This window comes from Gossypium hirsutum, chromosome A04 (assembly GCF_007990345.1).
Source record: "Gossypium hirsutum isolate 1008001.06 chromosome A04, Gossypium_hirsutum_v2.1, whole genome shotgun sequence".
NCBI classification, from domain to species: Eukaryota; Viridiplantae; Streptophyta; class Magnoliopsida; order Malvales; family Malvaceae; genus Gossypium; species Gossypium hirsutum.
Window position 1 is genome coordinate 1,817,602 of NC_053427.1, and position 24,103 is coordinate 1,841,704.

The 24,103-nt window shown below is 33.9% G+C and overlaps 2 protein-coding genes and 1 pseudogene across 7 annotated transcripts; all 3 read left to right on the forward strand.

Moving 5' to 3' along the window:
• Positions 1-1,214: 1,214 nt before the first annotated feature.
• Positions 1,215-7,987, forward strand: LOC107932767 (aconitate hydratase, cytoplasmic). The gene is made up of 20 exons (XM_016864863.2): positions 1,215-1,631; positions 1,892-1,996; positions 2,166-2,326; positions 2,423-2,515; positions 2,624-2,809; positions 2,985-3,146; positions 3,387-3,531; positions 3,639-3,781; positions 3,870-3,926; positions 4,006-4,085; positions 4,167-4,242; positions 4,536-4,721; positions 5,112-5,179; positions 5,311-5,429; positions 5,902-6,023; positions 6,427-6,525; positions 6,612-7,091; positions 7,174-7,272; positions 7,363-7,605; positions 7,696-7,987. The coding sequence occupies exons 1-20, from the start codon at positions 1,343-1,345 to the stop codon at positions 7,762-7,764; spliced, it is 2,982 nt and encodes a 993-aa protein (XP_016720352.1). The 5' UTR covers positions 1,215-1,342; the 3' UTR covers positions 7,765-7,987.
• A 1,609-nt stretch (positions 7,988-9,596) lies between these two features.
• On the forward strand, positions 9,597-15,509 carry LOC107932712 (putative disease resistance RPP13-like protein 1). 6 transcript variants are annotated; one of them, XM_041110712.1, is made up of 5 exons: positions 9,597-12,732; positions 12,823-12,904; positions 13,096-13,272; positions 13,441-15,094; positions 15,208-15,509. In XM_041110712.1, the coding sequence occupies exon 1, from the start codon at positions 9,681-9,683 to the stop codon at positions 12,369-12,371; it is 2,691 nt and encodes an 896-aa protein (XP_040966646.1). In that variant the 5' UTR covers positions 9,597-9,680; the 3' UTR covers positions 12,372-12,732; positions 12,823-12,904; positions 13,096-13,272; positions 13,441-15,094; positions 15,208-15,509. The 6 variants fall into 6 exon arrangements, with proteins under 6 accessions (XP_040966646.1, XP_040966647.1, XP_016720287.2 ...); XM_041110713.1 differs by having other exon boundaries at positions 14,880-15,094; XM_016864798.2 differs by having other exon boundaries at positions 12,823-12,991; positions 13,096-15,509.
• Positions 12,724-18,609, forward strand: LOC107932730 (aconitate hydratase, cytoplasmic-like; annotated as a pseudogene).
• The last annotated feature ends 5,494 nt before the right edge of the window (positions 18,610-24,103 follow it).

A 24,103-nucleotide genomic window follows, 5' to 3' on the forward strand; every position in this document is an offset into this window, starting at 1 on the left:
CTTCTGTATTAATAATAATATCTACGCCAATTGAACTAAGACTCAATCTACAATGTAAGAAAGAAGTTAAAAATTAATTATGATACATCTACAATGTAAGTGAAAAAAATTATGTAATAAATTTATAAAAAGTTGAAAAAAAAACCCCAAATGCGATTTTAGTTGAAATGGGATACTCGAGTTTATAAATGTAGAGGAGCCTTGAGTTTAAATCTTATTACATGTATTTTTCTATATAAAATATAAAAAGACAATATTGCCCTCAAAGTAATATTTTCTACTTCATAAAAATAAAGGGTTTTTGATAATTTCACAACTGAATTGGGTGACTACAACTCAGCAAAACACTTAAAAATATAGATAGATTATTATCTGTACTATTATTTAAGCATTTTACTAATTGGTATCATTCTTAATCGGGTAACTGACTCATATATGAAATTACATAAATACTCATTCTTTTAAATTATAATTAATTCTATTACGACGATTTGTCTTTTCGTACTTTTATATTATCTTTAAATAAAACATTTAAAAATAATGAATTCAAGAATTGAACACATGTTCAGTAATATTTTAATACAAGTTCTTATCTGTTCACCTATATTCATTATTGAATAAATTTTAAAATGAAAAATATTTTTAACATAAAATATTTTCCTTCACCTGTATATTAGGCGTGACAAAATTTAGTACTAATTTTATTAACATAGTAGATTAATTTACTTGATAAACATTACTGTTTTAAGCTTTGCTTTCAGAACAGGCTAGATTGAGAATTGATCGGGGTATTTTTTAAAATAAAGAACTAAATTAATTGATCAATGAACCTGTCGGACTGATTGAATCGACAATTAAATCAATCTTTTCTATTTTATAAATATATTTTAAAATATTTAATTTTATTCATTAAACTGAATAAATCTATTGAATCGAACATCGAGATGAGGCCAATGATTACGAAAATATTGTCTTTGTTGGTAAACGCGTGTCAAACACGCGACAATATTTGTGGTAATCTTACAATCATTCCTATGCTTAACCCTTTTAGGACAAATAAAAAGGAATAAAAACTTGAAACGCTTAAACAAAGGCAGATTACAGGTCAAAGTCAACCTTCCGACATAATCTCTACCGTTTATTATCCATCCAACGGTCAAAATAAAACCCCAAAATTTTTTCTCCACGTATATAAACCCCCATTTCACTATCGCAAATCTTCTTCAAAGCCCAGTGAGAGAAGCTGCCACCATTTCTCTTTCCAGCAGCTTCTTCTACAAATAATAATAGAAAATCCAGTTTGAAATTCTCATAAAGTTAGAGAGATTTGAGAGCTTTAACGATGTATTGCAGAGCGCGATTCGCCTCGAGGCTAGCTTCGACGACGGCGGTGGCGTCGTTTTCGCCTTCTGTGTGTAGTAGAGTTTCGTCGCCGATTGCTTCTCCGTCTTCTGCTTCTTCTGTTTCGTTCTGGAACAAGAGGTACCGCTCTTTGAGCTTCTTGTCTTCGCTCCGGTCGCTGAGGTGCTCGGCGCCGCGGCTCCATTGGAGGTCGCCGGAGAGCCTTCGAATTCTGGCGAGGACCTCTGTTCCGGTTGTGGAGAGGTTCCACCGGAGGATCGCTACTACTGGTATATATAGAACTCTTCCGGTTTCGGTTGTTTAAATTCGATTGCTTTTTGTGTGTGTTTGGTTGATTTAGTTATTTAGAAAATTTATATTATAATGGGAGGGAAAAAAACTAATTCGCTATTGATTTTGATAGAGAAGTCATTTAGCTCTTCTGTATTTTTTTAAATGAGTAAGGGATATTGGCGGGAAATAGTCTTGTTTGAGAAAAATATAAGATTAGTGCTTAAAGAGGGTTCTTTTTCTTATGCGTTCTATGCAGCTTCTGAGCATCCTTTCAAGGGAGTGATGGCAAGCATTCCCAAGCCTGGGGGTGGAGAATTCGGCAAATTCTATAGTTTGCCGGCTTTGAATGATCCACGAATTGGTATGTTGCCTCGGGTCGTACTTCTAATCTACTTCATGTCTATTTGATGTTCGAAGTGGGGTTCTTTTTCTACACTTCACATTAAGTTATAGAGGGTATTCATTTTGACTTCCAATTATGTATCACCGCACAAAATGACTAAAATTGTTCTTTTTTCTTCATATTGAAGACCGTCTTCCATACTCGATAAGGATCCTTTTGGAATCTGCTATCCGTAACTGTGATAACTTTCAAGTCACAAAGGATGATGTTGAGAAGATCATTGATTGGGAGAATACATCACCGAAGCAAGTTGAAATCCCCTTCAAGCCTGCTCGTGTTCTTTTACAGGTTTGTTGCATAATATACATGTGAATGGAAATCATATCTGGAAATTAGGATGTGTGTTTCAAATTGTAAGTGTTTCTATCCACTATTCTGTACCAGGATTTTACTGGAGTGCCAGCTGTAGTTGACCTTGCAAGCATGCGGGATGCTATGAAGAATCTTGGCAATGACCCAAAGAAGATTAATCCATTGGTTTGTGATTGACCCTTATGAGCACCTCTTTTGCTATACCTTGCGGCTTTGGTTTCTTAATCAACAGGCGTTGCTATGTGTAATTAAGGAGATTAAATTTGCTTTCAGGTTCCAGTAGACCTTGTCATTGATCATTCGGTTCAAGTTGATGTTGCAAGATCTGAAAATGCAGTACAAGAAAACATGGAACTTGAATTTAAGAGGAATAAAGAGAGATTTGCTTTCCTTAAATGGGGCTCATCTGCTTTCCATAATATGCTTGTTGTTCCTCCAGGTTCTGGAATTGTTCACCAGGTAAAGACATTTTGCGTCTTACAGTTATACTAGTATTCTTCATCTATCAGATTTTTTTAGGCCCTAAGTGGCATACTTAGGAACATATAGTAAATTATATGCTGGTTCAATGCCTATCTTTATTTTGTTTATGTTTTACTGCTTTGGAATTGAATGTCTCTTGATGAATTTGCAGGTGAACCTGGAATACCTAGGACGTGTTGTTTTTAACTCTGATGGAATGCTCTACCCTGATAGCGTTGTTGGTACTGATTCACATACAACTATGATAGATGGGCTAGGAGTTGCAGGTTGGGGAGTTGGAGGAATTGAAGCAGAGGCAGCAATGCTTGGCCAGGTAATCTTTGCCTCCTTTTTCTCGTATATTCATGCTTTGTGGATTTTTTTTCTTGTAGCAGTAGACATATTTACTTTTCTGGTACTATTAGTTATTTGGTTCCTGAAACTTGATGACTCATTTTCTTTTGTAGCTGCTCCTATGTTGATTTGAGTTGAAGTGCTTGCACTATGCATAGTTATCTAGCTGAAAGTTTGGTTTTGCTATTTTCTCTAATGCTTTACTTTGCAAAGTTGACAGCCAATGAGCATGGTGTTACCTGGTGTCGTTGGATTCAAGCTATCTGGCAAATTGCGTGATGGTGTCACGGCCACCGACTTGGTTTTGACTGTGACACAGATGTTGAGGAAGCATGGTGTTGTTGGCAAATTTGTTGAGTTTTATGGTTTGTTCTATGATCACAAGTCTATCAACAGATATATATATATATTTACCATTATTATCCAATGTACATGCCTTCATCATCATTTATTATTTTTAATTTGCATGTAGGTGAGGGAATGGGTGAATTATCATTGTCTGATCGAGCCACAATAGCAAATATGTCGCCTGAATATGGAGCAACCATGGGCTTTTTCCCTGTAGATCATGTAACACTGCAGTATCTTAAGCTAACTGGTAGAAGTGATGAGACAGTGAGTTCAATTTTCCATGGGTTTCTATATTGTGCTACCTTGCCCAATGTTATACTGGGTGGTTTGATATATGCTTTTTATATATCAGGTATCAATGATAGAAGCCTATTTGCGTGCAAACAAGATGTTTGTTGACTACAATGAGGTAAGTTTTCCTCAACTCTTGTTGGTAGAGATACATTTTCAGATGGTATCATCATTCTTGACTCTATTTCTATGAGCAGCCTCAACAAGAAAGAGCATACAGTTCTTATTTACAGTTGGACCTTGCCGAAGTTGAACCCTGTATCTCAGGGCCGAAGCGGTATGCACATTACCTCTTTTCTTTTAATGCCTCTTTGTTATATTTTACTTATTGACAGTTTTCTTTGATGCTTTCTACTAGGCCTCATGACCGAGTTCCTTTGAAAGAAATGAAGGCTGATTGGCATGCATGTCTTGATAACAATGTTGGATTCAAGGTTAGACACAGACAAGTTTACTGCAGTTGGTTCATCAAAAAACTCTTGTTTGATGTCATTCCATGGCGTGTGTTCATTAGAAACAAGTTCAAACTCTGGTAATAGTGTTGGCTTTAAGGTTTGAATTGCTAGGTCCCTCTGTGTAGCCTCAAGCCTAGTAAGCCTTTGTATCTACCTTTACAGAACTTATCATTTTCCATCTTTCATCAGTCTACAAAACTAAAATATTGAGCACATTTTTATGCATTTACTTATTTGTACATCATGCCTTAATTGTGTAATCCTTGTTGCAGGGTTTTGCTGAGCCAAAGGAAGAGCAGAATAAAGTTTCTAAGTTCACATTCCATGGCCTGCCTGCCGAACTTAGACATGGAAGTGTTGTAATTGCGGCTATCACCAGCTGTACAAACACATCAAACCCTAGTGTCATGCTCGGGGCTGGTCTTGTTGCTAAGAAGGCTTATGAATTAGGTTTGGAGGTTAGTCTTAGCTTCTTGTATGTGTCCTCTGTTTTTAACCATTTAAGGTATCAATGTTTTCTGGGCTTGTAAATTAATGTGTAGGAAGCGAGTTAATTTGGAGCGGTATCTTGTGTTTCATAACTCTTGTGAAAATTTGGCCATATTGGAAGTAGTTTTGTATTATAGTTGACAACCATTCTCTCATATCTGCATTGGAACTGTAAACTTGTGGATCTTGAGTGTGTTTTTTCTTCTCTCTTTATCTCCCCCTTTTTTTGTGTGTGCCTGTGTGTTTCAGTTTTCTTCTCTTTCTTTAAGGAAAAAAAATGGTGCACTTCAACTCTGCTGTAGCTGGAAGACAAGTCTTGCCTGATATCTTAAAATGTACTTTCCATTATTATGCCCCAGGTCAAGCCATGGATTAAAACAAGTCTTGCTCCTGGATCTGGAGTTGTTACAAAGTATTTGCTTCAAAGGTATGTTGATTGCATACGATATTTCCTTTAAGAAGTTTAGTTATCCCTATTGTCTCTATCTTATCCCTTTTAAGAACAAGAAAATGTCTCTGACAACAGTAATATCTTGCTCTTGATTTGGTGTTCTATAGTGGGCTGCAAAAATACTTGAATCAACAAGGTTTTAACATTGTTGGTTATGGCTGCACAACTTGTATCGGAAATTCTGGAGATCTTGATGAATCAGTTGCTTCAGCAATTTCGGAAAATGGTAAATTTATTTTCTTGTATGCAAAATCTGCTTCTTTATTTTCTTTTGAAAATTGCCAACAGTTCTCTTGGTAGTGAATAGTGATAGGGGGCTTTTTCCGGAAGTGTGAGGATTAATGGATAATCTCCGGTGATATACTTAAAAAGTCTATCCAATTTTCTTACTAGTTAAATTTTCATAAACTTGCTAAAATGTGCTAATATTTTCAGTTCTAGATTTTAGGCCAATCCTTATTTCATTTTAAATCATGTTTCCTTCTTGATTGTTCTAGTTCACATCCTGATTTATTTATTCCGCATGTGTCATCAAAAATTGAAGTTTTTCTCCCATTGGTTCCTTTTGGTTTTCTCTAATAATTCACCTTCACTAATTTTCAGCACCTGCTTTTTACTTGTTTCTAGTTTCCCTCTGTCTTTGTTCCTTGCCCAGTGTAATTTATCTTCACTAACAAATACCTCGGTCACTATTTCAGATATCATCGCTGCAGCTGTTCTTTCCGGGAATAGAAACTTTGAAGGTCGTGTTCATCCCCTAACCAGAGCTAACTATCTTGCTTCACCTCCATTAGTAGTTGCCTATGCCCTTGCTGGCACGGTAATGTATACTTTGCATTCTTATTGATATTAACGAAAATGCAGCGTCTAATACATTTTCTTACTTTTGGATTAGTCATGCCACAATATTTTAGACAATTTAGTTTGATACTATTCATGCAAGGGTGTTCCAAAACTTGGGCACTGCAGATTTTCTCCTTTGTTATTTGGCCTTTCAATATTTTTCCAACCCTATTCAATGTGAAAAGTTCTATTTATCAAACTTGATTTCAAGTCCGTGATGCATCATGGATCCAAGAGCACAAATTTAAATTTGGAAGTTCATATAATAATATGATAATAATAGTGGTTTATGAGGATGTTCTTTTTTTCTCTTGTGAATAGCAAGTCCAGGTTGATATTGTGGTAGCAGCATCTTTAGGTCCTTATTTCCGTATTTTCAGGTTGATATTGACTTCGAGAAAGAGCCTATAGGGACAGGAAAATCCGGTAAAAGTATATATTTCAAGGATATATGGCCTAGCAATGATGAGATCGCACAGGTAAATAATCTGTGAAGTCACTTGAAAGTTGACAATGTTGCATAATATTTTGAGCCCAAATGATGTGGAATTTTTTAACGTGACAGGTTGTTCAATCTAGTGTGTTGCCTGATATGTTCAAGAGCACCTATGAAGCCATCACAAAGGGCAACCCGATGTGGAATCAACTTTCCGTCCCTGCTTCCATGCTCTATTCTTGGGATCCAAACTCAACATACATTCACGAGCCTCCATATTTCAAAAACATGACCGTAGAACCACCAGGCCCGCATGGAGTGAAAGATGCCTATTGCTTGCTCAATTTTGGTGACAGTGTTACCACCGATCACATCTCTCCTGCAGGTAGCATCCAAAAGGATAGCCCTGCTGCTAAGTTTCTTCTTGAGCGTGGGGTGGACAAGAAGGACTTCAATTCCTATGGTAGTCGTCGAGGCAATGATGAAGTGATGGCAAGGGGCACCTTTGCCAATATCCGCATTGTCAACAAGCTCCTGAAGGGAGAAGTTGGTCCGAAGACTATTCATGTTCCGACAGGAGAAAAGCTTTATGTATATGATGCAGCAATGGTGAGTTTTAACGTTGCTATTTAAAAATCCGTTGCTTCCACTTAGACTGCAATTACTAATGGAATATATTATCAACTTGCAGAGGTACAAGGCTGCTGGGCAAGACACGATTGTCTTAGCTGGAGCAGAGTATGGAAGTGGCAGCTCAAGAGATTGGGCTGCCAAGGGCCCAATGTTACTGGTACGGGCATTGGCTCACTAATTCTTGATATTGGAATATCGATTATCTCTTTAACTCTTACATCCCAAACGGTTTTTCTGCTTTGTTCAGGGCGTGAAAGCAGTTATCGCCAAGAGCTTCGAGAGGATCCATCGAAGTAATCTGGTTGGTATGGGAATCATTCCTCTTTGTTTCAAGCCTGGTGAGGACGCTGATTCTCTAGGATTAACTGGCCATGAACGTTATTCAATTGACCTTCCAAATAAAATCAGTGAGATAAGGCCCGGCCAAGATGTTACAGTCACAACTGACACTGGCAAATCGTTCACGTGTGCTGTCCGCTTCGATACTGAGGTATGCCGGTGGTGTTGGAAAGAGAAAAGAGTTCGGGTCAACTGCTTTTTATACATAGAGTTTTTAATATTCCTGAAAAATTGTCTGCAGGTGGAATTGGCATACTTTGATCACGGTGGCATTCTTCCATTTGTTATCCGTAACCTAAACAAAGAGTAGACAATTTGGCTTCAAGTAAGTAGTCTCTTCACTTTGCTATCTGCTTTGATTGGTTTTTACAGTGGTATCGATTCGATCGACAGTGAATAACTAGTACTGGTATCTCAATGTTCTCTATACGACCTGTTTTTCGTTATGTTTCGTTGTAATATCTGGCGTGATTTATTTTGAAACCGAACCAATTTGAAGAGTTAGAAATGAAATCTAGTCTGTTTCTGAGTCCTCCTTTAAGATCTTTTTGTTTTTATATCTGTTACTATGTTACTAGGGTTCTTCAAGTCTGTTTGTGGTATCCATAACCAGCATTCTTTAAAATTTGATTTTCATTTATGACATTGGATGGATGCGTTCTTATGTTCGTTCGTTTGTTTTTAAATTTGTTCCTGTTTTTAAACTTATGCATATGTATATATTTAGATATAAAAAATCAAATATTAATATTTATAGTTATATTATAAATAAAAAATAAGCACAAAAATCATAATAATTTTATTAATATATAATAATGAAACAATAAACAAGTTTTGGATGATTTATTAAACGAATTTTTAATGAATATAAATAAACTTGTTCATAAACATAAATGAATTGAAAAAGCTTTGTTCGTGCTCAATATATTTAATAAACCAGTTTCAAATCTTGATATTGTTCATTTATTTAGTTTAACAACAGAATATAAACGAACAAAAATGAATTGTTTATTTGAATTCTATGTTCATTTATAGCCCTATGTAATGGTAAGATATATTGCGCTTTCAATGAGAGATACAAGATTAAACCTTGAAAATGATATTGTTAGGAGAGGTAGTTATATATTTTAAATATGGACTGTAAAGTGAGCAGGAAGAATAACAAAAAAATAAACTTGTAACATTTCTTTTGTAATGGAAAATAAGTGATTGTTTTATTATTTTTCGAAAGTTGAGTGATTGAATTAAAATTTGAGTGATTGTTTTGTCAGCTATCCTAAAGTTGAGTGACTGCTGGTGTAATTTACCCTTTAAACAATTATAAAATTTTCAATTTTTTTTTTAAAAAATATATAAAGAAAGTTGAAAAAGTAAATTTTTTTTAGAATAATAATTTTAGGAGTTAAATAAATTAATTAATGATTTAAGTTTATCAAAATAAAGTATTTATTATTATTATTTTGCTTTGAAAAAAAATTAAATTTATGTGTTATAACATTTAATTAGTTATATTGTAATAAGATTTTAATTTAATATGTTTAATTTTTTAATTTGATTTGAACAATTTCACTTGATTCGACTTGACTTGACTCGAATTTTATTTTACTTGACTTGATTCTAAAAAATTCAAATTGAGTTAGGATGAAAATATAGGATTTATCAGTTCGATTAATATGAAAATTTTTCACTTGATTCGATCGATTGCTCACTCCTATCCATAGATGTCAAAGTACTATAATCATGACTAATAATTACTTCGATTCCAAGAAAAACTCGTTGATATTAATAATCACAATAAACTTATTATCTCTAAAAGATGTATTTCAAAAAACAACTTTTGAATATAAATTTTAATAAATAATCATTACATTTATAATATCAAAATAAAATAATAAAATAATTAATATGAATTCAAATTTAAAAATTCAAAATATTTAATAAAACTTTAATAAAAAATAAGTAATAAATTCTACTCTTTAACTAAAATTAATTTATTGTTAACTTATGCAGTAAAAGACAAATACTTGTATGGCGTAAATAAATACAATTAAATAGTCATAATTACTGAATTAATTTACAAAATATAATGTATTAAATATTATTTGCTCTCTTTTTCAATGAGATTATCTTTTGATTAAATAAAGAAAGCTTGGTACGCAATAAAATAAACAAATTGGAGGCTGCAATCATTCCAATCCAACAACTGTGACCTGTTTTCCACTTTCTATGTGCTTTCCAGCTTTGCGATTAAGCTACCATTATGTTCCTCCTCATTTGAAACGATGCTTTGCATACTGCTCCATATTTCCTAAAGATTATGCATTTGAAGAAGAAGATATAATCTTGTTATGGAGAGCAGAAGGGTTCTTGCAATCAAAAGCTAAAAATCAAGGCAAAGGTCTTGGAAACCAATATTTTCAAGATCTAGTGTCAAGGTCATTTTTTCAAAGATCTAGTAAAGACAAATCCCGTTTCGTGATGCATGATCTTATGAATGATTTAGCTCAATTAGTTGCAGGAGAAATATGTTGCAGACTGGAGGGTGAAAAGCACCAAAAGTTTTCGCATCGTTCTTGTCACTCAACTTTTGTTAGCGATGATTGGAATCACAGTGTAAAGAAGTTTGAAGCATTTTATCAAATGACTTCTCTACGTACTTTTCTACCCTTATTGCATCAAGGAGATCGTTTCTATTTAACTAGTGTTGTCTTGGAAGATCTGTTGCCAAGACTTAGCTACGTAAGGGTTCTTTCTTTGTCTGGGTATGAGATCTATGATTTGCCCGACCGTTTTGAAAATTTAAAACATCTACGCTACTTAAATTTTTCTAGAACCCGAATTAAATGTTTACCTGATTCTTTGTGTACTCTTTATCATTTGGAGACTTTAATATTAAGAGATTGTTCAAAGCTCAAAAATTTACCCTCGAATATCGGAAACCTTGTCAACTTGTATTTTCTTGATATTAGAGGTGCGGGTTCAATAAAAAGGATGCCCTCCGGATTTGATCAGCTCACCAAGCTTCAAACGTTATCTAATTTTGTTATAGGGGAAGGTGATGGACATCTTATTAGAGAATTGAAAAATTTGTCAAACCTTAGAGGTAATTTTTGTCTTTCTGGATTGGAGAATGTTAAAGGTCAAGATGCGAGGGAAGCTAAGTTAAATGAGAAGCTAGGGATTGATGGGTTAGAACTACAATGGGGTACAGACTTGGAGAATAGTACAAGGAAAGAAGAAGTTGAAGAGCGGGCGTTGGACTTTCTTCGTCCTCAGAAAAAGCTTGAGCAACTCATCATTGAGAATTATGGTGGTGTAAAATTCTCATCTTGGATAGCAGATTCTTCCTTCAAGAATTTGTCGTCTTTGAAGCTTCGCAATTGTAAAAACTGCAAATCACTACCATCAGTTGGAAGGTTGCCGTTGTTAAAAGATCTTTCAATTATTGGTTTTGATCAAGTACAAAAGATTGGTGTTGAGTTCTTTGGAGAAAATCAATTGAATCCATTTGCATCATTAGAGATTCTGTCTTTTGAGAATCTTCCAAACTGGAAAGAGTGGGACACTTGTGAAGGAGAAGAGAAGGTTTTGAAACTCCCCAGCCTTCGTGAGCTTTCAATCAAAACCTGTCCTCAATTGTTGGGAAGGCTGCCTACCCATCTTCCTTCCTTGCAAAAACTTAAAATTCATAGCTGTACAAGTTTGGTAGTTTCAATATCAAGTTTCCCGTCACTGTGTAAATTCAGTATACGAGGGTGTACAGAACTGGTGGATGATTGCTCTTCTCCTGCAGAGGAGGTTTCCTCTTTTCAAACTTTGTCTCTTTCTAACATTTCGAAGTTCAATATTCCAGCAGATAGGACAATGCTGAGGTTTGGAAACTCAGAACATCTTGAAATTGATGGTTGGGAGGAGTTGGTATCTCTATCACAGCATGGGTTTAGTTTAGTTGGACATCCTTTCATTACCGTTTGGCGTTGTCCTCAACTGCAGTCTTTGGAAGCCGAGGAAGCCGAATTGCAACCTGACAAGATTTCACGTGTTGAATCTCTGGAGATAGCTTCTTGTGATAGGCTCAATAGACTGCCACAAGTCTTACATGAGCTCACATTCCTTACGGTGATGGAAATTCAGGGTTGTCGAGGCTTGGTTTCTTTTGCAGAGAATAACTTACCTCCTAATTTAAAAAAGTTGAGAATTACAAACAGTGAGAATTTGGAGTATTTGGTTGATGAAAAAGAAGATAATAAGAGTATGAGTAGTACCCTCTGTCTTCTTGAGGACTTGGAAATATTTGAGTGTCCATCTCTAATGTCTTTGTCATCGAAGGGGCATAAAAATATTTGCAATCAGCTTCAACGTCTCAAATTTTTTGGATGCTCAAAGCTGAGTTGCCTATTTTCAAACACCAAGTTTCCCATAATGCTTAAACATTTGAGAATTGAGATATGTCCAGAGTTGGAATACATAGCCCAAGAGTTTGAGGAAACCGCTTGTCTTGAATCTATTAAAATTTTACAATGTGGAATTAAATCTCTACCACGAGGACTAGACAAGCTCATCCATCTCCAGGAGATTTGTTTGTTTTCGTGTTCAAATTTGGTTTCTTTTGAAGAAAGTGGGTTGCTCAGCACCAGCTTCAGAGTTTTCAAAGTTGGTGGTTGTGGAAAATTTGGAGCCCTTCCTAAGTGCATGGCCAGTATCACCTCCCTTCGACAATTAAGTGTGAGCAATTGTTCGGCTGACATATCATTTCCATCGGAGGGATTCCCTGCCACTCTCACATCACTTGAAATCTCAAACGCACCCAAGATTTATAGGTCACTTGTGGAATGGGGATTAAATGGACTCACATCTCTTCAAGAATTGACCATCGCAGGTGGAGGATGCTCAAACGTGGTGTCGTTCCCAGAATAAGGGATTGGAATGATATTGCCTCCTTCTCTCACCCTTATCTTCCTTTCAGAATTTGAGAACCTGGAATTCATGTTCTCCGAGGGCTTTCAAGACCTTGCCGCTTTTCGAGAATTCGTCATCATTAATTGTCCCAAGCTAAAATCTCTTCCGGAAAAAGACATGCTTCTCTCGCTTGGACGTTTATTGATTTGCAGGTGTCCGTTGCTGAAAGAAGAGTGCTCAAGCGATAAAGGACGAGAGTGGTCTAAGATTTCCCACATACCCTCTGTTAAAATTGATGCTAAAATAGTCATCCCGAGGGAATCAGATTGAAAGATGAGCTGCAAAATCTGTGATTGGTTTCTTCAGAGTCATGGGACAGGTACAAAAAACCATTTCAAACATTTCTAACTTTCCTTAGGAACAAGATAATAATAGGAATTAGTATAAATTTATTTATTGATATTGGCAGGGATTGAAAGCTAAGTTGGGGTGGAAGTGGGCTTTCAGAAAGATCCTTGGAAGGAAAAGTAAAAAGATGTCACTTCTCTTCGGTATTTATATATAACCATACTGATGCCATCGAAGAGAATTTTTTTCATTTTGGAGAATATTTTGGATTTGTAGATGTGATGAATTTGGTATGGTTTAAACCATATGATATAAGCATGTGAAACATTACTTATTTCCATCATTTTGCAGTATTCCTGTCTGATCTTTCTGATATATTTATTTATTTTTACAGGTGATGAAAGCTAAATCGACGAGGTAGTGTTGATTTCAAAAGATCTTTTCAAGAAAACTAATAAAGACATGGGGTAGAGGGTTGGAGAATAAATAAGGAAAAAAGAAGTCGAAGAGCGGGTGCTAGACTTTCTTCATCCTTAGAAAAAGTTGGAGCAACTCATCATTAAGAATTAAGGTGGTGCAAAATTCTCATCTTGAATGGCAGATTCTTGTTTCCAAAACTTATATTTAAACCAAATGATATAAGCATGCAAAACTTAACTTATTTCCATCATTTTGCATGATTCCTGTCTCATCTTTCTTTCTCATTTTGCTTTAATAAAGTGTTTGATTGGATCTGCAGCGTACCCTTTGTTAGACATCGTTAAATACATGAGAGTTCTTTGGTAGCCATTGCTTTGTCGAGGACCGCACTGATGGTCGTGAAACTAACTAAAAATTCGACTTAAGGCAAGCGCACCTATCGAACAATAATATAGCTATGGTGAGACCGGAATATCGTATCCACAAGGACTAAGAGTACTAGTAGTTACTCTCTTTTTATTATTTAGCCTAAGAATTAAAGTGAGTTTTTTTAAACTAAAACTAATTATCTAAATTAACTAAGACTACGACAGAGATGAAAGTTGGAAAATACTTTTTGAAAAATTAATAGAGAAGACAATACCCAAGGAAGAATCTACTTAGACTTTACTTATTACTTTTGACTTAGACGATTTATTCATTTGACTTATTCTGTAGAAATCCCTAATTTATGTTATCATCTCTCTCGAGACTAGAAACAACTGACTCTAGGTCGATTAATTGAAATCTCTTTCTAATTAAAACCCCTATTGTCGCATTAACTCGATTTATGAATTTCCCTATTAGATTTGACTCTAATCCGGCAGATTTATGTCGTCCTATCTCTAGGATTGCATCCAACTCCGCTTAATTATGAATGATCTATTATTAAACAGAGACTTTTGCTCCACTAAATAAGCACATCAAAACCTGAATTAATATCCTGGAATATTAAAACAAGAATTAAAACTCATAATTAAAAATAAGAACAAATATTTATCATATAAATCAAAGGGTAATAAGATTCGTCTTAGATTTCATCTCCTTTAAGAATTCAGGGAGTTTAGTTCATAATAATAAGGGAAAACATCTCAAAGATTGGAAAACAACAAAACATAAAGAACCCAAAGAATTTCGCCGAAATTGGATGGAAATATTCAGTCTTGATGTAAATCCCCCTTCTGAGCTGATCCTGATGACTGTTCTTGAGTATTTTCTGCCTCCAAATCTGTGTGTCCCCTTTAATCCTCCTCTAGGGTGTTTATATAAGTTTTAGAATGGTTCAGAACCCTCAAAAGTGTCATTTTCCGAGTAGAATTAGACTTGGGCTCGACAGGGACACGGCCGTGTGCCACGCCCGTGTGTAAGTGCTTCAAATCGTGTACAATTCTGACTTGAAATAATTTCAACACGGCCATGACACACGGGCGTGTGGTCTGCCCCTGTGCCTCACACGGGCATGTGGATTACCTGTGTGGAAGTGCCTAGGCTGTGTGAAATACTGATTTAAGCCCAATTTATCAGTTTTTAGCCCGTTTCTCACTCTTTGTGCTATCTTAAGCTCTCCTGAGTATAAAACATGAAATTAAAGGATTAGGAGCATCAAATTCACTAAAAATAAGGAAAAATCATTCATAAATATGCCAAGCATGGGGTAAATATATATATATATAGATTACGGTTTATCACGCACAAATTAACATTTCCTGGAAATAATAGAGGGGGATACAGGACTGCTCAGGCTAACACGCAAACCACAGGTGTGAACATTTAAACCTTGACCAATTTGATGGCTGTTTAGTTCGATAATATGTGATTGTCTTGAGGAACAAGTTGATAATAGCAATCAATATTATCTTTGCTGGTGAAGAAAGCTAAATTGGTAAGGTAGCATTCAACTGAGCTACTTTAGCTTATTTGATTTTTATGAAGAGGTTAGTTGATTCTATTATGCAACATTTATTCACCAACTTAAATGATGTGTTTTCATCTGCATGTTCTAATAATTCCACTAAGCTTCCTCTCTTTATACCGTCCTTGTATTCAGGATTGTGGATAGCATCCCAGTGACATTGCTACGCCAATCCTAAATTCATTCAATCTACAATATATAAATGTTGATGAGATGTTATTGGCATATTGTGATTGAGTGTCCCTTTGCAAAATTACCACACTTTAATGGGTGGAATTTGTCATTTAGCGTCCCTTAAGCTAGTAAAAGGGTGGGTGGTGTTTTAGTATTTTCAGAGAGCTCAAGTGATGATGTATGTAGAGTTCTTTCTTGGCTTTGGGGTTTAATTTTGTAGTACCATTAGTTCATTGGTTATTTTATAATATGAGCTTTGTCTATTGTAATCTCAAGTTTTGATTCCAGAACCACGTAAATTATTATGTTGTTTATTTTATTTTTTTACTTTAATTTTCTTATATACTACTTTGATATGTTACGGAAGAATAAGATGAACATAAATATAAATTACTTCAATCTTATAACATTTTCCTTATTTTGAATATATATTTTTATTTATTCATAAAAATTTTATTTATAAATGAGTTTAATTCGATTAGTTGAGTTTGATTGAAGAATTTTGTATCCATTTAATAAAACTTTTTTATTTAAATTTAATTTTAGTCGATATAGTCTTAGCTCAGATTCGAGCATGCTGAAGCGCATTTCTCCTCTTATTTAATGGTTGGGTGGGTTATGTATAGCTTTAAGCATTGTATTTATCTTCTTGTATACTTCAACCAATGTAAGACGTAAAGCATCAAAGAAGATTTTTGTCTTTCTTTTGATTGTCATGATCCTTTTTTGTTCAGTTGAAAAAAAAAGAAAAAAAGCTTTAGGCTTATTTTAAAATATGGAAATTTTGATTTTAAGAAAAATACAGATTTTATTTAAAAAAAAGGAGTTATCGTTGAATATTTTTGGTTAGGTGTGATCAATTACCTATAAAATCACATTTTATAAAAAAATTTTACAGTCTATCTAAAATTAACAATTTTTAGGTATGCATTGAAATCCAAAGAAAAAATAGTTTCGAGAGTCAATTATGCGTATGAAGGGTTATAGCACCCTTAAAACTACTAAACTTGGTATCTTATTGATTATATGTTGTCTGATAATTCTAAATTTAAGGAAATATGTCAGTGATTTTGAAGGAAATACGTTGGTGATTTTGAAGAGAAATAGAAAATGCGTCCTGGAAAAAGTGCATTCTACGAAACTCATTTTCTTTTGACAAATTAGTATTTTTTTACAATATATTTATTAAAGAGAAATTGAACTCGAACTCTCAAGAATATAACTATCAACATTTAACCATTTGACTAAAAAAAGCTAACATGTCGAAAGAATATACATTTTATACAAAAGGTTTTTCTCAAGATGCGTTTTCTATTTCTCTCTCCAAAGTAGACTTATTTTCCCAAGTTTAAGAAATATCGACCTAATTCCCTAACTTTTTTTATTTCGACATTTTTATCCAATTTTCTCCTTCTAATTTTCTATTTCACTTTCTTGTTTTTTTTTTCCTTTTTCCCTTTTTTTTATTCTTTCCTATTTCAATTTTATTTCTTTCTTTTCTTCCTATTCTCTTCCTCCCTTTCCCAGCCTTAGTTGTCGCCAGCAAGCACCATAGCCGCACTCCGGCATTTGTTCTTCGGTCCAAATAATGGCATTGGTCAACTCTTTTCCTCATTCTCTTTCATTTCCAAATAATAGCATTGGGGTTCTCCTCCGTTGATCACCTTGCCCTTGTGTCGTCACTGCTTGTTTCAATGTTGTCACGGATCGGAGAAGCCACCAAACGGTCCACATTTCCTTTCTCTCTCCCGTTTCTTTTCTACTTTACTTTTTTTGTTTTTAAAGCCCTTGATCGCCGTTTCACTGCCATTGCCCTCCATCGTCGAACCGAGCCACCATCGTCAATGGCCCTGCCTAGTCAACATGTTGTTTCTTTCCCTTTTTTACCGTCACCTCTCCTGTCTCACTGATAACTCTAAAATATAGAATTATCTTTAGGACTTCTAGACCGGTAATTCATGCAAATTTTAAGTGTTTGATAACAAATTTTGGTATTCTTATGACAACTTTATCCTGTTAAATGATACTAAGATGAATTTACTAATTTGATCATTTTATACACTAAAACACATGATTGCAGTTTTTGAGACAGTTGATGCACTGGACGAAAAGAGAGTCTTGAAGCTCATCATTTTGGTGCTCAATGCTGTAGCATTTCTACAACATAAGCCATGTAGAAGAGGGTTAATATCTGGTCATCTTTGGACCCAATTAAAGGCTTATTGGACTTTTGGTCCCTGCTTCCACGCTCTATTCTTGGGATCCAAACTCAACATACATTCACGACCTCCATATTTCAAAAACATGACTGTAGAACCACCTGGCCCGCATGGAGTGAAAGATGCCTATTGCTTGCTCAATTTTGGTGCAGTATTACCACCGATCACATCTCTCCTGCAGGTAGCATCCAAAAGGATAGCCCTGCTACTAAGTTTCTTCTTGAGCGTGGGGTGGACAAGAAGGACTTCAATTCCTATGGTAGTCGTCGAGGCAATGATGAAGTGATGGCAAGGGGCACCTTTGCCAATATCCGCATTGTCAACAAGCTCCTGAAGGGAGAAGTTGGTCCGAAGACTATTCATGTTCCGACAGGAGAAAAGCTTTATGTACATGATGCAGCAATGGTGAGTTTTAACGTTGCTATTTAAAAATCCGTTGCTTCCACTTAGACTGCAATTACTAATGGAATATATTATCAACTTGCAGAGGTACAAGGCTGCTGGGCAAGACACGATTGTCTTAGCTGGAGCAGAGTATGGAAGTGGCAGCTCAAGAGATTGGGCTGCCAAGGGCCCAATGTTACTGGTACGGGCATTGGCTCACTAATTCTTGATATTGGAATATCGATTATCTCTTTAACTCTTACATCCCAAACGGTTTTTCTGCTTTGTTCAGGGCGTGAATGCAGTTATCGCCAAGAGCTTCGAGAGGATCCATCGAAGTAATCTGGTTGGTATGGGAATCATTCCTCTTTGTTTCAAGCCTGGTGAGGACGCTGATTCTCTAGGATTAACTGGCCATGAACGTTATTCAATTGACCTTCCAAATAAAATCAGTGAGATAAGGCCCGGCCAAGATTTTACAGTCACAACTGACACTGGCAAATCGTTCACGTGTACTGTCCACTTCGATACTGAGGTATGCCGATATTGTTGGAAAGAGAAAAGAGTTCGGATCAACTGCTTTTTATACATAAGAGTTTTTAATATTCCTGAAAAATTGGCTGCAGGTGGAATTGGCATACTTTGATCACGGTGGCATTCTTCCATTTGTTATCCGTAACCTAAACAGAGAGTAGACAATTTGGCTTCAAGTAAGTAGTCTTTTCACTTTGCTATCTGCTTTGATTGGTTTTTACAGCGGTATCGATTCGATCGACAGTCAATAACTAGTACTGGTATCTCAATGTTCTCTATACGACTTGTTTTTTGTAATATTTCGTTGTAATATCTGGCGTGATTCATTTTGAAACCCGAACCAATTTGAAGAGATAGAAATGAAATCTAGTCTGTTTCTGAGTCCTCCTTTAAGATCTTTTTGTTTTTATACCTGTTACTATGTTACTAGGATTCTTCAAGTCTGTTTCTGGTTTCCATAACCAGCATTCTTTAAAATTTGATTTTCATTTATGACATTAAGATCCTCAAAATTTTAACGTTGGATGGATGCTTTCTTACATTCGTTTGTTTGCTTTTAAATTTGTACATTCTTATTCGTTTATTTAAAATTATGTAAGTTTATATTTGTTTGTTTACGGTAAACAAACATATTCATGAACGTATAATTGAATATGTTCACAATCAATATTTATGAGTAATTAACAAATAAATAAATAAAAAGATGCATACATATATATATTTATTTAGATATAAAAAGTCAAATATTAATATTTATAATTATATTATAAATAAAAAAATAAGCACAAAAATCATAATAATTTTATTAATATATAATAATGAAACAATAAACAAGTTTTGAATGATTTATTAGACGAAATTTTAATAAATATAAATGAGCTTGGTCATAAACATAAATGAACTGAACAAGCTTTGTTTGTGCTAAATATATTTAGTAAACTAGCCTTAAAATCTTATTCATGTTCATTTATTTAGCTTAACAACCGAATATAAACGAACAAAAACTAAATTGTTCATTTGAATTCTATGTTCATTTATAGCCCTATGCAATGGTAAGACATATTGCGCTTTCAATGGGAGACACAAATTTAACCTTGAAGATGATATTGTTGGGAGGGGTAGTCACATATCTCAAATATGTACCGTAAAACGGGAATGAAGAATAACAAAAAAACAAAGAGTAGCTTGTAACATTCCCTTTGTAACGAAAAATGGTTAGTGGTGATTATTTTGTTATTTTTCAAAAGTTGAGTGACTAAATTGAAACCCGAGTGACTATTTTGTCAGCTACCTCAAAGTTGAGTGACTGTTGGTGTAATTTACCCTTTAAAAAATTATAAAATTTTCAAAATAAATTCTAAAAAATATATAAAGAAAGTTAAAAAATTAAAATTTTTCTAGAATAATAATTTTAGGACTTAAATAAGTTAATTAATAATTCAAGTTTATCATAATAAAGTATTTATTATTATTATTATTTTGCTTTGAATTTTTTTTAGATTTATGTGTTATAACATGTAATTAGTTATATTGTAACAAAATTTTAATTTAACATGTTTAATTTTTTAATTTAACTTGAACAATTTCACTCGATTTGGCTCTGCTCGAATTTCATTTCACTTGACTCGATTCGAAAAAAATTCAAATTGAGCTTGGACGATAAAATAGGATTCATCAGTTCGATTAATATGAAAATTTTTCAGTTGATTCGATCGATCACTCACTCCTATCAATAGATGTCAAAGTGCTATAATCATGACTAATAATTACTTTGATTCCAATAGGCATGAAAAACTCGTTGATATTAACAATCACATTGAATTTAACACTCATGTATATTGAAATATCCCTAAAAAATCTATTTCAAAAAATAATTTTTGAAGATACATATTTTAATAAATAATCATTACATTTATAATATCAAAATAAAAAAAATTAGTATAAAATTAAACTTAAAATCAAAAATATTAATAAAACTTTAATAAAAAATAAGTAATAAATTCTAGTCTTTAACTAAAAAATAATGTATCTAACTAAAATCCATTGAATAAAATTAATTTATTGTTAAGTTATGGGTTTTTTTATAAAAATAATTAAGAAATTTAATTAATTATCACAATGACTCATTTTTTTAAATTAAACATGTAAATGACTTAAAATTTACAGTAAAAGTTGGGGGAGCCAAATAGTTTGGCCCCACCAACATGCCACGTCAGCAACTAGGAAAAAAAATTAATTTTTTGATGGAGTCATGTAGAATAGCGCCACCTGTATAAATACTAGAAAAATACTTTAATTTCTGAAAATACGGGAGACTTTAAAAAATTTCTATTTTCTGGTGGAGCCAATTAACTTGGCGCTACCAGATTCGCTGACACCCTCAACTTTTTGCTACTTTTTTATTTACTTTTTTTAACTTTTATCCTTTTTTTATTTTTTTATCCTTATTTATTTTTATTTATTATTAATTTTAAAAAAAACTTGAAATGTATATTTGAAATATTTTATAATATATATTTTTTAAATTTTAAATATATATTTTTGAAATTATTTTTTTTAAATTTTAAATATTATTTTTTAAATATTAAATATATTTTTTAATAATATAAAATATTTAAATATTTTAAATATATGAACTTTCAAATTTATTATTAGTTTTATAATATTTTAAATGTATATTTTAAATTTTAAATATTTTTTAATTTATTTTTTTAAATATTAAATATATTTTATTTATTTATTATTATTAATTTTAAAAAATTTGAAATGTGTATTTGAAATATTTTATAATATATATTTTTTAAAATTTTAAATACATATTATTATTTTTAAATTTTAAATATATATTTTTTAAATTTTAAATATTATTTTTTAAATGTTAAATATATTTTTTAATAATATAAAACATTTAAATATTTTAAAGTTATGACCTTTCAAATTTATTTTTAGTTTTATAATATTTTAAATGTATATTTTAAATTTTAAATATTTTTTAATTTGTTCTATAATATTTTAAATATTTTTTTAAATTTAAAAAAGTTTCAAAAATATATATTTTAAATATTTTTAAAAATTTTAAAAATATATATTTAAAATTTAAAATATATATATTATAAAACATTTCAAATATACATTTCAAGTTTTTTAAAATTAATAATAAATAAATAAATAAAAATAAGTATAAAGATAAAATTAAAAAAAAAGTAAAAAAAAAGGACAAAAGTTAAAAAAAGTAAAAAAAAGAAAAACAAGGAAAGTAACACAAAATATTATTTGCTCTCTTTTCAATGAGATTATCTTTTGATTAAATAAAGAAATTGGAGGGTGCGATCGTTCCAAAAACTGTGGCCTGTTTTCCACTTTCATTTGTCACTATTCATTGACTTCATCTCCCTTCCCTCTTAACCCCAATTATACACAATCCATCTCCATTTCCTTCCCTCAATTTTCCTTTCCTTCTTCATCTCTCTCTTTGATTTCTTTGTCCCAATTCCACCATGTCTGTCTTTGGAGAGGCTGCTCTTTCTGCCTTTTTGGAGCTGTTGTCTGCTGTTGGAAACGTGATGGGCCGAAAATTTACTTTTTATTACACACTCAATATATTACAATACGAAGATTACAAATATTTTCTCAATGACTAGATAGTCTAGCTGCTGCTAGATTTTAACTCACTCAAGGTTTGCTAACCTTCTCACTCTCACTCACGTTGCTTCTCTTATTTCTTTTTTTCTTATTTTTTACTTCATTACAACACAAGTTCAAGCCTCTATTTATAGGCTGATAAAGTGACAACAAATGTGGCTATTAATCCACTTAATTTCCAACCACAAAACATCTCAATAATGGAGCACTTTGTATGGCTAAAATTTCAGCACTTTGCATGGCACAAAATTGCTCCACGTCTCATGCTTCTAGATTATGCTTGGAGTGGGTTTGATTTCTAACACTCCCCCTCAAACCCAACTTTCATACCGAGCTTCTCTTTGAATTTGTTGAATGTCTCCACTTTCAACGGCTTTGTGAAAATATCTGCCAGTTGATCTTCTGTCCTGCAATGGACCAACTCCACGTTTTTGTTTTTCACTTGCTCTCGGATAAAATGATACTTCGTATCGATGTGCTTGCTTCGGCTGTGCGACACCGGATTCTTGGCAAGTGATATAGCGGATTTGTTGTCAACGTAGATGGTAATTGGACCTTCATTTGAAACACCTATTTCTCCCAAAATATTCTTCAACCACATTGCTTGGCATGTACAAGTTGCTGCGGCCATATACTCTGCTTCACATGTTGAGAGAGCAATTGTTTGTTGCTTCTTTGACGACCATGAAAAAACTGCGGAACTGATGTGGAATGCATATCCGGAAGTGCTTTTCCGATCATCCAAGTCTCCCCCATAATCGCTATCTGAGTAGCCAACTAATTTTGAATCTTGTGAGTGGGTATAGAATAAACCATGGTTCATCGTACCTTTGATATATCTCAAAATTCTTTTTGCGGCAATTAAGTGGTCTTGCTTCGGCTTCTCCATGAATCTGCTCACCAATCCTACTGCATATGTAATATCTGGTCGTGTGATTGTCAAATACCTTAAACTTCCAACGAGACTTTTAAACAACGTCGGATTTATCGACTCCCTTGTCGAATCAACACTTAGCTTCATCCCTGGATCAGCTGGCGTGACTACTGGCTTGTAATCCTTCATTTTGAACTTGTTCAAAATCTGCTCCGCATACTTCTTTTGAGAGACAAAATTCCATCTTGCATTTGTTTCACCTCGACTCCAAGAAAGTATGACATCTCACCGATATCTGTCATTTCAAATTCTTTAGTCATAGCTTTCTTGAAATCATCAGACATACCTGGATTGTTTCCGGTGAAGATCATGTCATCCACATATAGGCATACGATCATGATATCTCCATATCCATTCTTCTTTGTGTACAGGGTGTGCTCGTGCGGGCTTTTGATGAATCCATTTCTTCGGAAGTACTCGTCGATCCTTGTGTTCCATGCTCTTGGGGCTTGCTTCAATCCATACAAAGCTTTCTTCAATCGGTAGACTTTGTCCTCCTTTCCTTGTATGCTATATCCAGGTGGTTGTTCTATGTAGACTTCCTCCTCCAAGTAGCCATTCAGGAATGCAGACTTGACGTCCATCTGATAGATTTTCCATTTGTATTGTGCTGCGACCGCTATGAGAAGCCTAATTGTGTCTATTCTTGCGACTGGAGCAAATATTTCATCATAGTCCACTCCTTGTCTTTGCTTGTAGCCTTTGGCGACTAGTCTTGCCTTGTATTTCTCTACTTTTCCTTCTTTGTTGGTCTTCGTCTTGTACACCCACTTGACACCAATCGGGCTATGTCCTTCTGGCAGACTTGTTAGCTCCCACGTGTCATTCCTTCTTATTGCAGCAATCTCCTCGTCCATGGCCTTCTTCCATTTATTGTCTTCAATTGCTTCTTCGTATGTCACTGGATCACATTCTGTCATTAGACAGAATAGTGAATAATCGAACTGCGTCTCTACAGGTTCCGTAGAATTGTAGATGTCGTTGAGACTCCGTGTTCTTGTGGGTGCTTCATCTGAGCTGCTGCTTCCGCTGCTGCTGGTTGGTGACGAAGGGGCTGTTGTACCAGGACTTTGATCATCGCCTTGTTCCTTTTGGTTGATGACATCATTGTCGTCTTCGTTGAAAATAATCCTTCCACTTTCTT